This window comes from Pogoniulus pusillus, chromosome 22 (genome assembly GCF_015220805.1).
Source record: "Pogoniulus pusillus isolate bPogPus1 chromosome 22, bPogPus1.pri, whole genome shotgun sequence".
Lineage (NCBI taxonomy): Eukaryota > Metazoa > Chordata > Aves > Piciformes > Lybiidae > Pogoniulus > Pogoniulus pusillus.
The window spans coordinates 17854289-17866873 of record NC_087285.1 but is presented as its reverse complement, the minus strand read 5'-3'; the positions used below and the strand labels follow the sequence as shown (position 1 = coordinate 17866873).

The 12585-nt window shown below is 48.5% G+C and overlaps 1 protein-coding gene across 5 annotated transcripts in view; it reads right to left on the bottom strand.

Moving 5' to 3' along the window:
* Window positions 1-1942: 1942 nt before the first annotated feature.
* The window catches only part of FAM114A2 (family with sequence similarity 114 member A2), a 19179-nt gene continuing 8536 nt past the window's right edge, over window positions 1943-12585 (bottom strand). For 2 of the 5 annotated variants that reach the window (XM_064162014.1, XM_064162016.1), the window contains exons 12-15: window positions 12216-12288; window positions 11622-11675; window positions 10778-10872; window positions 6265-6409 (exon numbers count right to left, since the gene is read on the bottom strand). In XM_064162014.1, coding sequence (XP_064018084.1) covers window positions 6280-6409; window positions 10778-10872; window positions 11622-11675; window positions 12216-12288 — 352 coding nt within the window. In that variant the 3' untranslated portion in view covers window positions 6265-6279. Of the gene's footprint in view, window positions 2115-2301; window positions 2359-3174; window positions 3312-3406; window positions 3486-6264; window positions 6410-9430; window positions 10272-10777; window positions 10873-11621; window positions 11676-12215; window positions 12289-12585 lie in introns of those variants that run through there. The other 3 variants (XR_010306447.1, XR_010306448.1, XM_064162015.1) reach the window with 3 other exon arrangements.

Here is a 12585-nt window from a genome sequence, read left to right as displayed (position 1 = left end):
ATGAGGGCATAGGGGCACCAGGTGATGTGAAATGGTTTTCACCTCTGCAACTTTCTGGCAAAACTTGACCAGTTCAGGGCAGTACACAGGCACAGAGGGGAGCAAGGTAGGTGCAGGGTGAGGTGATGAAAGCACAACAGGAAACATCTCAGCTGCCAGAGGAGATGTCTGGATGATCGCACAGCTGATTCCTGGGTGTGTTTAGCTTTTTGCTCTTGTGCCACAGGGATCCAACTGCACATATTCTGTATGCACACAGTTTAGTGCACTGGCCTAAAGCAAGGCCCATAAAGCACAAACAAGGAACATTAAGACCTTTCCCTGGCTCAGCTCTCACTTGTTGTACCCAGCACTGGCCCTGAGGGCATGATGGTGCTGACATTTGGGTCAGTGTGAGGGCATGGCAGTGCTGCAGACAGCCATTTGCAAGCTTGACCCACTTCAGGAGCCAAGGCACAAGGTGCAAAGGACAAGCTTAGGTCTTTTAGCTTGTTAGGTGAGATATCTGTCATCAGTTGAAAAGCAGAACCTCACTCCAGCCAGATGTGACACCTCTCAACTCAAATTGAGCATCTACAGGCATGCCTAGCCTCAGAAAATAGGACCTGGCACAGCAAGCTTGAAATGCTTCCAACCTTTAACCTAAAAGGCAAAGGCAGAGTCTTCCTTTTTTGTGTTCAGATGCAGAGAATTTATTCCAAGAGATTCCCATCCTGTGGGAACATGGCCTGAAGGGACTGTAAAACGCCTTAACTCCATGTGCTGTTTGGAAGTAGGCTCTGTCTTGTGCAAGAGTCCTGCATGCTTGCAAGGAGGGGGAAGTCAGATATGCAAAATAACCCCAGACAGTGTTCTTTTGCATTGGCCTCATTCATGGAGCAAGAAGAGATTTAAACTTGACCTTTCTCTGCTCAAGCCAGTCCAGTGCACTGGGTTAGATCTGGGAGTTGCTTGTTTTCCCATGTTTCCCCTTTAACCTTTGTGATGGACAATTAAGACAACATTCCTCAGCATCTTTCCTGCTGTTTGTTGTGGTTATACAAGAGCCAGCCATGTTTGTTCCATGAAAACAACATCTAAAGCCATACTCTATGGTTTCAAGTCAAATCCTCCAAGGTGTTGGCTTTTAAACTCGAGATTATCTGGAATCTGCATTGCTCAGGAAGACACCTTCAAAAAATAGCCTCCTCAAGGAGAGCAAACCAAGGCAAGCAGAGCAGCAAGGAGAACTTGTGTGAGGGTTTGCATTGAAGTTTTTATCGACGTGGAGACTTCTGGCCTTGGCCCAGCACCAGCAGCAGCGGTGGGTCGCGGTGCTGGCACAGTCTCCTCCGAGGTCCCTCTTCTCAGCAGGGCTGGACCCCGCCAGCAGCCCCGGTGCGCTCCCTGCCCCCGACCTTACAAAACAGCTAGGCGGTTACGAAACCCAGGGCCCCGCTGCCACACGGCCCAGCCCCGGTAGATGGCGATGCCAGCTCATTTTTCCCAGGGTTTTGTTTATTTGATCCCCCCGCTCCCTCCCCAGCTCCGGGTCCAGCTCCAGGCTGGCTGCGCATCCGTGCAGCGCCGCAGAAAGATTGTGCGGAGGTTTCCCCCCCACCTCCCCATAACTGGTTTTAGTTTGGCTTGGATAAATCTGAAATCGGAGTCAGTTGTAACAGCTCAGCACAGCCCCAGGCATCGAGAGCCCATTCAGGCTGCTCCATCCCGTAGCAAGCAGCACGGAGAGGACAGAGAGGATATTGGTACTCCTTAGCAGGGGGACTACACAGAGTCAGGCAGCCAGAGGCCCTGGATTTCATTCCAGACTTTTTAATGGTCTGGAACAAAACCTGCTCACTCAGATCCCACTCCCCACCTCTTGCCTTACCTTGGCTCTTTCTTTCTTGAGAGGGACAGATAGCACTGAGTAGAGGCAGCATAACTGGATGAATAAATGACATTTCTTTCTGGAGCCCACAAACTTTTATTTGGCTAAAAGTGTCCCAAGACCCCTCCGGCAGAAGCTGCCACTGGCATCTGCACTGTGGTGTGCCCAGGGCAAGCACTGCAGCTGTGGCATGGAAAGGCTAGTCTTTGTCTTCTTGCTCATCCTCCTTGTCACTGCTGGACTCCTGGAGCAGGAATGAAAACGGACAGCATGTGAGGAGGGTGCTGAGTGCTCCATGTTCCATCCCCCAGTACCTCTAGGTATTTGATTGCACCCATAGCCAGCACCCACACAGGGGTTTGTAGGTGCAAACCCCACAGGTCTGGCATGCTGGAGAGCAGCCAGGCTCCCCAGCCTGGTGGTGTGGTTACCTCTGCCAAGTCCCTGCCAGAGCTGCTGCTCCTCCTCCTATCCTCTTCCCTGTCTTCCTGCAGGGGCAGAGCGAGAAGGACAAGTGTCACCAGGGACACTGGCACCCTGCTTGCTGCTCAAGAGTCTGAAATCAGAGAGATGTCTAGTCTCATGGGTACCTCATGCCAAGGTTTGCACCACTAGTGCTGCTTTGAATTCATGAGAGCACCTGGCCCTGCAGAGACATCCAGAGCAAAAAGTGAGGACTTGGTGGTGTGTGCAGTGTGGATAGCATCACTGTCCACAACAGCAGCTCATTTGGATTGAAACAGGAGGAAAAGGAAAGAGAACTACCTGGGACTATTTGGAGGAGAGTTGCCTCTCAATGGAAAAGCCAAGCACACAGTGTGATTTCTACACCATGGATGGCACAGCTCCACCACTGGAGGTATGGGGTTGCCATGGGTCAGACGTAGCTCCCCTATGCAGTCAGGCTGTAAATCATTTGGGGTTGGTGCTCTCTAACACCTTACAAACCCTGGCCTGTGCCAAGCATCCTCCTCCACAGGGCTCGGTGACAACCTGGGAGGTCTGTATCATCCACATCCCTGCTGCACGATGCTCACTAGCAGATGTGGCCCTGCTGCATCGCTGCCTGCCTCCCCCTGGGACACTGATCTTCCTCACAGGAGCTGGCCCCACTCCACCATGTGCTAGGCAGCAGGTGCTTAGGGTGCTGGGTGCCCCATAGACACTGTAGAGCCAGTGGCACAGCTGGTCCAAGCCCCAACAGAGCTGGGCTCACCCTGAGCACCATTCTGGGGACTTTAGAGCTAGAAATTCTCTGGCAAGGAGTTCAGGAACCAATCTGCAGAAAACTATCATTACCCTACCTTTTCCTCTTCCTCTCTCTTCTTTCTCTTTTCCTTGTCCTTCTCTTTTTCTTCCACAGTCTTTTCCTTTTCCTTCTCTCCCTGGTCTTCTTCCTTGTCCTTTTCCTTCTCTCTCTCCTTATCTTCCCGTCCAAACCCTACAACGGGGCACAGAAGGAGATTCATTGCCAGGGTGCAGTGTCCAGCACACACGATCCCAGCAGGTCCCCCTGGGTTCACACCAAACACTCACATTTCAGAATTGTTGACATTGCACCGAAGCCAAAGAGCTCTGAGGCACCAGACTGTCACACCTGTGGCACAGAGAGGACCTGAATGAGCAAGCAGAGAGTTAAGATGAGCTTTTCAGAGATGAAAATGCCTCCCTGGAGCCCACCGTTTGGTTTTGTCTCTTCTCCATGGGACACAAGGACCTGTGCACTTCCTAACCCTCCAAAACAGCAGGCAAAGGGGCAAAGCAGTCTGTGCCTATCACAAAAAAAGTTAAAAGGACCAGACCTGGCACCCACCCAGGCAGCATCCACTGCCCTCCACCCAGGGAAGCAGCAAGGGGAGAGGGACAGAGGCAAGCAGAGAAAGGTCAGGGCAAATATTCAAGGAGATGCCTCAAACCCCCCCGTGAGAATGTGCAAATCAGAAGAAGGCTTCAAATGAAATGAGGATGGATTGATAAAGGGTGGGTGTTGGGGCTTCCAGGAGAAGCAGAAAGGAGACCTCCCTCAGGAACAAGGTGAGGTCCTTCCAGCCCCTGACGTTCTGGGATTGTGTGATGACAGGGAGGGAGATGCAGACAGCAGAGAGGAGGGGCTGAGAGCAACAGCAAGACAACTCCTAGATTTGATGAGCTACCTGAAAAGCAGCAGATGAAATGAAAAGAAAGAAGGCAGCTTGCTGTACAAACAGCAGGGACAAACAAAGTCCACTATATAGCCCAGGCAGGTCAAACCTTCCTGTACACAGACACCAAGATGGGGCAGGGGCAAGGCAGCAGGAGGAGGGATCGAGCCCCTTCTGCCTGCAGGGAACAGCAGGGTCCTTCTCCTGCTGCAGTAAGTCATTAGGAGACAGTTTCTCTTGCAGGCACTGGCAGAGGAAGGCAGAATGTTAATGCTTTCTTTTAGTGTTTTTTTATCCACAAAATGACATCACCTGGTATTTGGGCTTTTAAAAGAATCAGCTGCAGCTTCTCAGCCGATAACATTGATTTGTGTTTTCTAGACAGCCTTTAAAAGCCCTGGGGTTGCTGCTGCAGGGTGCTGGGAAGCAGTGGGGTTTGGGGTGACATCAGAGGAAAGGCAGGTAGGATGGGGAGAGCAGGAGTGTGGGAAGTGGCTGATAAAAGTCATAATCAGTGAAAAGGTAAAAATCTAATTAATAATGAGCAGCATCTAATCCATCTCCATAATTAAGGAGTGCAACTACTAATTGAAAATAATTGCACTTTAATCTAAAATCATTAAAAATAATCAAACATTTAAAACAATAAAAGAATAGGCAGCCCCTAGGAAGGTGCAGAGGGAAGTGGAGCTGATGCTCTGACCCCACATCCTGCTCACCAAAGCTGTTTCAGACCTCCCATGGCATGGTACTCTGACCCAAATCTGCATGGGGTACCCCTGCCTTGTGCCTTCACTGCCAGGGGGTGAGCAGATTGGGAAGGCATGAGGTACCTACCCAGAGGTGGACCTCAAGCTTTGCACTAAGTGATGGGCAGCCAGACAAAAGCCCAGCAGCCAGAGCTCAGAAGGGGTAGTGCTGCCCCAGCACAGGCTAGGAAATGCCACCACGAGGAGTTAGCACCCTGTAATTCTCCACCATGCCTCTAACCCTGCCCCTGAGGACCAAGCCTGCTGACTTCCAAAACATGAGGTGGGCTTTCCTACCCCAGGACTCTGCCATGCTTCTGCCCTGGGGATGCTATCCAGCATGCTGTGCAGCCCTCGCCATAAGTGGTGGCTCAGATAAGATTGCCAACATTCAGCTTTCTCCCATTTCAGACCAGCTGATCCACTTCCACCTGTTCTACCAGAGCACTGGTTTCCCTGTGTGTTGAGCAGGCAGGTTTCCTGGCCTCAGGTGAGCTGGTTCCCTAAAGCCCAGACAGGCAAACCAGCAAAACCCACTGACTGGCTTTATGGTCCTCACTGACAAAATCCAGCTGTCCTCCAAGCCGAGTATGGGGTGCCCATGGATCAGACCTCTGACTAACCAAGCCAGTCTGCATATTCCTACCCCCCAGATGTAACAGCCTGGGTGGCCTTACCCTCCCTCAGCACAACAGGCTCATAAGCCACAGTGTTTGTGCCTACTCCCATCTCACCCAGGAGACTGAAGTCCCTCCTGTGAGGCTCAGGAATGATACCAGATTGCCATCCCCAAGATGACACAGAATGGAAGTCATTCCAGGGATGCTCCTGCTGCACCTTCTGCTTCACCCTGCCCTCTGCTATGCCTCTCCAGCCTTACACATGAGGCCATAGATCCCCTAGACAACATGAGAGAGAAGGGCACCTTACCTGGAGCTGGAAAAAGCCAAGTGGCCTCCTTGATGCCTGGCTGGCAGCTACCAGGGATGTGGGTATTTGAGTGTTGCAGTCTCCTCCCCAGCCCCACTTCCAGAGCAGACAAACTGGCTCTGCCACACGCCACGGGCAGCACATGACACCGCAACATGACCAGTCACATCCGTGCCCACAAGACGTATTGCCTCCAGCACAGGCAGGAGCAAAGACCCTTTTTAAGCAAGCCAGGGGCAGCTCTGGAGGCTGTATATATCCACAGGGACCAGCCCCAGGACTGGGGAGGCCACTGGGAACTCAATCTGGGAATGTGTTATGGTGAGGGGATATGGGGATGCCCTTGAAACTGTGGTGAGAGAAACCTTCAGGAAGAGAAAAGGAGGCTGAGGGGAGACCTCATGGCTCTCTACAACTACCCAAAGGGAGCTTGAAGAGAGGAAAGGGCAGCTGCTTCTCCTTGGTGGCAAGTGACAGGAGAAAATGGTTTCAAGTCGTGCCAGGGAAGGTTCAAGCTGGGTGCTAGGAAATACTTCTTCACAGAGATGGTTCTCAAACATTGGAATGATCTGCCCAGGGCAGTGGTGAGTCACCATCCATGGAGGTGTTTAAGCAGCCTGTGGACCTGGCACTTAGAGACATGGTTTAACGTTGACCCTTCGGTGCTGGGTCGAAGGTTGCCCTGGATGATCTTTGAGTCTCTTCCAACTGGATGTTTTCTGAAATCATAGAACAGTTTGAGTTAGAAGAGACCTTAATGGCCATTTAGTTCCAACTCCCTGGCCATGGGCAGGGACACCTTCCACTAGGCCAACTCCTTGCTCCCCTCTTGGTGGGAGACATCAGGTAGCTCGAGGAGGTCCAAGCAAAGCCAGACCAAGCAGAGCTCAACGTTCCTAGCTCCCTCTGATGTTTGTCCTTGCTACTGGCTTTTGCTTCAACATATCATGAAGCAAATACCTGTCAGCAGAGAGCAGTTAGCATCAGGTCTAAACACTTGCATAATGTGCTTCCCCTCTAACGCAGTGCCCTCATTTCTACTAGCACCAACAAGGGATAATAACAGTAACGATAATGTCAAGAAGGGCTTGTGTGTCTGAAAGCTCATTTGGCTTCTCCACCTCATAAAAGGTGTTACCTCTCCCACAAGATTTAAAGTCTTCAACTCCACACCAAAGTTGCTCTCTCAGTCACTGGAGTTTAATTTACAGTAATTGCAGGATGCCCAAAGCCCACTCTAACCTTGGGTAACTCAAGCAGGGAGCAAACAGCTGTGCAGCTGTCACTTGTCCCAAAAGCCTGGCCATGTCTGCCCCAGGCCTGCTCCACTGATGCCTGCTCCAGCCCCAGATGCAGAGCACAAGTCCCCTCAGCAGGTTTCCATCAGAAATAAGGGATGGGTTTTAACATCAAGAGTGGATAACCCCTGCAGCAGCTCAGTGAAGCCAGTGGCAGAAGTCTCTGTGGCTGCCAGTTTCAGAGTCAATTGTGGTGGTGCTTTCCAGCAGAGATGCTTCGGCTTAGGCACAAATGGTTCAGGGAACTCCTGGCAGGCAGCACTCAGTCTGTGGGTAAAGGATGGCAGCAATCCCGCCTGGCCCCAGTGTGATCTGGCCAGGGAACTCAGGGTGCAGTGTGGGAGCTTGGTGTAGCTGTGTACAGGGAGCACAAGTGGGGCCCTGAGCTGGATCCAGGAAGGGTGGTTGGTGCTGGGACCTGCTGGCATCCAGCCCCACTCCTGCTCTTTAGGAGGATCCTCCCACACAAACATTGCACTTGACCTTATTTTTAACTGGTGACCTCATTGCTTACTCCCTGCCAGCCCCAGCCAGGCTTTCAGTGCTCTGTTGAGCTTGCACCATCCTCCAGCTATAGCAGCCCAGCAGACAGCCCCCACATCACTCCCTGGACACAGGGAAACAAAGCATGACTCCAGGGAGCCAGCCCCCAGGGATTGCCCTGACCATCGGACCAGGCTGCAGCCATCAGCATAGTAAGCACAGGGGTGCATGGCTGCCACCACCCAGCAGGACAGCAGAGGGTGACAGCCACAGCCACTTCTGGGTGCCAGCCCACAATCAATGCAGGCTTTGCTGTCACTCTGCAGTGGGCACAAAGCTGTCCTTGAAGGCAGGGTGACAGCAAGCACCTGAAACGCTGGTGCATGGCTACCTCCAAGCTGCTGTCAAAGTGCAGTGCTGTGAGGGATGAGCAAAACTCCCAGAGAAGTCACCAGTGCAGTACTGGACCCTTCTGACCCTCATTTCTGTGCCAACTGGCTTTGTCTGCAGAAGGCCAAGCTCTGCTTAGATCACAGACCAAAGTTTATTTAGGATCCAGTGGGCATACCTGGGAAGGAAATGCCAGAGCTGCTCTTTTCTTCCTCCTGTCACTTCTCCTCTTCCTGCCTCTGAGTCATGGCATTTAATTTGTGCTGCAGGTGACCCAGGATAGCTGTCCCCTTGCTCAGGGCCATCAGTGCCAACATAGTTGCTGCTTCTCCCAGGTGAAGACAACAAACAGCTCATCCCACCTGTGTGAAAGGTTTGCTGCTACTGAACAGGCATATTTCAGTAATGACCAAGTCCCTGCAAAACTCAAGGACTAGGAGCAAGTCCCAGAGGCCCCTGGGAGGACCGAGCCTTTCTTATGCCTTAAATCCTTCCACAGCAGCTGCCAGGAAGCAGCTTTTACAGATGCAAGTAACGGAATCTCTCCCAAGGAAAGAAAATAATTGTGGAAGGCTTTTTTTTTCCTCCCCTTCCTAGTCACTGCCAGCATCTTAGCCAAGTGTTATCTATTCTCAGCCACCTCTCACCTCCCCAAACACTACCAGAAGTGCTCAAATTACTGCCAGCTCTCATTAGGTTCATGCAGAAGGCAAGGCCGAGCAATAGGATCTCCAGACAGTTGGATGCTGAATTCTGATTAATCCTTTGGGTTAGGAAGATTTCAGTGACTGTGAAAAGTGTTTCTGTTGGCTACCTACTGCAGTCCTTGCACTGGCACACGAGTGAAGCTGGTGCATGTTTGATTACTGGCTGCTGTAACAAAGCCCAGATGGGCACAACTGAAAGAATTAGTCTGCATCTTTAAAAACACAAAAGAGCACCTCATTGCCTTTAATAATTAAACTACTCCACACTAAAGCACTGCAGGTCAGTAGGATTTATCTGCAAGGAAAGCAGCTGCTGCTTCATAAACCCTGTTACCTTTGTTTCTTCTGACATTTCTGTACATTTTAGCTTTGCAGCAGGAGCAAACTGCCATTTTGCACTGAGGCAGGAAGTGGGAGTTCAGCTGTGAGAGCTCTCACTCTCCAGCATGGCTTCAGAGCCCTTTTTTTCCTATGAAGCCATACCCTGCCATGAGAAAAGTCCCAGCTGTCCCAGCCCCACAGCAGCACCCAGCCCTGCCCCACAAACCATAGTCAGGGCTGACAAGAAGAAAAAACTCCATAGTTCTTCCTTCTCAGGTCATTTGTGCCCAATGCCATCTTGATAGCTTTTAACTGCAATGGTTGTCAAAACCAAATTCTCTCTTTAATAATGCCATCAACCAAAGAAGAAAAAAAAAAAGAGTTTAGTGTAGTGCAGATATTTTTGTAACCCCAGACACACTCCTTTCAAATCTGGTCATCTTTAAGATGCAAAAAAACCCCTCTCCCTTCAGAGATCTGATTAAACCAACCATGGCTAAGGCAAGGATTTTTTTCATACATATATAAAATCAGAGGAGCATTACCCAAAAGGTATTTTAATAATGAAAACCACTTCTCTGCTGCACAAATAGAGCAGAGGAATGTTAAGCCTTCAGTACAGCAGAAAATGTGCAAGACCTGCTAAAACCCAGAAGATTTTTGAAATGGGATTTGAGCATCATTGTTACTGTGAGCAAGTAGAGAGGCAGGTGTGACACTCAGTCACCTTTGGTTAGCTATTCTGGACTTCTTGAAGCTCCATTTTAGCTGTGCATTTCTGCTCTTGTGATTCTAACAGAGGCTGCTCCCTCCCCACGGACAAGCTCAAAAGATAGAAATAGCAAAAAGGAACAAAGCAGGAAACTTTCACAGCACAAAGAAACAGGTACCGTATGTGGAGCAGCTTCTGAGACAAATTAGGACTCTTGCTAACAGAACCAAATTGCTTCCTCTGCCCCTACTTTAATATACTTTCCAAGAAGAAAGAGCATTGCATTAGAGTGGTTTCATACAGAAAAAGGGGAAAAGTAATATAAGGGTTTGTGAACAGTCTGTGGCTGACAGGTCAGGCTGCACTGAAGAAAAGGAATCCTCCTGCTAATTTTTTTCATTAAACTGCCCAAACACAAACCAATTCCTGCTAGCCAGTTCTCGATTATTGCTGAAAAACAAAATACCCACATTCTTAGGGCCAGATCAGCATTTTGCCAGCTCGTGCTGATGCTTGCACTCCGCAAGAGAATGAGAAAGAGCACCCTAGTGAGAGTCCTTGTCCCACATCCCTGAGTCATTAACAGACATCTTCAGGAAGCTCCAGCTCCTCTTCAGCACCAAGAGCTAGGTAAGGAATCCACTCTGCTCTATTCTCTCCAGCCTAGGAACTGCAAGGTTCATAATCTTAAATATTGGTCTTTTCCTGCACCTCCTATCCAATATCCACTCTAACACCAACACAGAGCTACCAGGAACCTAATTATGTCTCTCTGACTTAAAAATCACACCATGATGTTAGTGAACTCTGTAACAAGCCAGCTGCTACTCTCTTTTCTCCAACACTGGAGCAGCTCTCCGGACTGTGAAGACAAAGAGCTTGTTAACACATAGAGCTGGGGGATTTTAGTAAAAAGATACAGACAGTCCCTGAAAACAGAGCAGCAGTCTGCACTTTAAGTCTGTCACGTTGTCCACCAGCCTGGACTATGCTAATCACATCTCTCAATGTGCTGTAAGAGCTGTCATTGCCAGGCTGCATTTAATCACCCTTCTTGCAGCAGCAGCGATCAGAGTTATCTTTTTCCCTTTAATAAGAGCAATTACATCATTCTCCAGCATGGAAACTACGAAGTGGGAAGGTCAAAAAGTTCTTAATTAGAAGGGTTTTTATTACTGTGATAGTTCCGTTCTAGCCTCAATAAGAGAGATCTGCAGTACAGGCAGCAAGAGCTGGAAGGCATCTTGGATATATGAAGCACTGTTTGAAGCCTATGAAAACAAAAAAAATCAAAATACATACATGAATAATTATGCTACCAATCAGCTTTACTAACCACATTCTCATTTCAAACAGCATTGATTAATGCACATAAGAAACAGACGCCTACTGCCTGTCGGATTCTTAAGGCTTCGTTCTAGAAATCAATTAATATTAAGTTTCTGAGAAGCTTTTATGCCACTAGGCAAAAAAAAAAAGGCAACTGACCTATAAACTGCCAAACAAGATCAGATGCAATCCAAATGCAGGCTACTGTTTTTGATAATAGATGAGAAGAATTCATTTCAAAGTGAAGCACAGGAGTGCTGTGGCAGGAAGGAAGAACACGCCAATGGGAAACATCCGTTTCCTACCACACCTCAGAAGTTCACAAGCATTGAGAAGCAACTTAACAGCTAGGAAATTGAGACTTTTGCATGCTGATTTCTGAGCTCGTCTAAGGTTTGACTTTGGACATTTAAAATCTAGAAATCCATACTGATGAATTTAGTAAGTGTCTTCTGACCCATCGGAACTGCCAGCTGAGACCACATAAGGCTCAATCTTAACTAAGTAACTCCTCTCCTGTGCAAATCTACAGCCATTTATTAAAACTTTCAAGTTATTAGATAGGTAAGCAGAATCTCAGACTGTGAGATAGAGAATTTGGCATGCATATAGATATTTAAGTGGAAAAAAAACCTGCAGTATATCTATATTTTAAGTACTAGCTTAAAGTTTTAACTTTAGCATAACTGACCTCCAAAAACACTCCAGTGATTAAGGGATTAAGCACATCTGCTTTCTCTTTGACCTGCAGAGATCAGACATATATTACACTGATTGAAAATTTGATCACATTTCTTCAAGCAAGATAAAGCTAAATCCTCACTAAGTTTAAAATCAGCATTGCTCCCTTGACTATAAGAAAGCGAAGTCACAGGCTGCAGAGGACCTGCCTTGTAGCATGCAAATAAGAACAAAGTCACTCATAGGTGGCCAGCACAAGTGATATCTGAATACACACATTATGGCAGCAAATGAGCTGTGGGCAACTGGAGAATTTAAGGATAGCACCTGAGCATTCTGGAAAATCCACAACAGGACCACGAACCTTATTTTCTTTTGCCTCCCTTTGTACTGCCAGCACAAATTCTCACCCCCCCTCTGTGCCAGTAGGCATCCGAAAGCTCAGCTGCCTCAATATGGGGAACACTGATCCAAAAGATCAGATCACAGGGTGAAAAACTGCACATATAAAGGTGAAAACACAAAGAGCACTTTGTGGTGAAGATCCCAAGGCTGTAATCAACAAAGTACATCTCACTCCTAAGAGCTGTGGTGTAGCTCTTACCCCTGCAGTCGTCAAGCACGTAGTGAACTCTTTAGAGAAGGCTGATAGTTCTTTACACAGCATAATAGTCATTCTGTGGAAGAAGAGTGGGAAAATCATGTAGTAAATACAGTCTACAAGAAAAACTTTCTATTAGCATTCCTCTAAAACACAAATAAATATCTTGTTTCCCCAGCCCAAAATTCATAGAGAGCTTATAAAGTGTATGAAGTTCCAGAAGTTACCACCAAAAAAATGAGGATGGAAAAACAAATAATCAGCGCACAAGATCTGAGACAGCACTCAGAGGTCAAACACATCCAGTCAAGAAGAAGGGTGCTAACTTGTTTTTTTTCACTGAAAAGTGTCATTTCCTGAATTAGAAAGCACT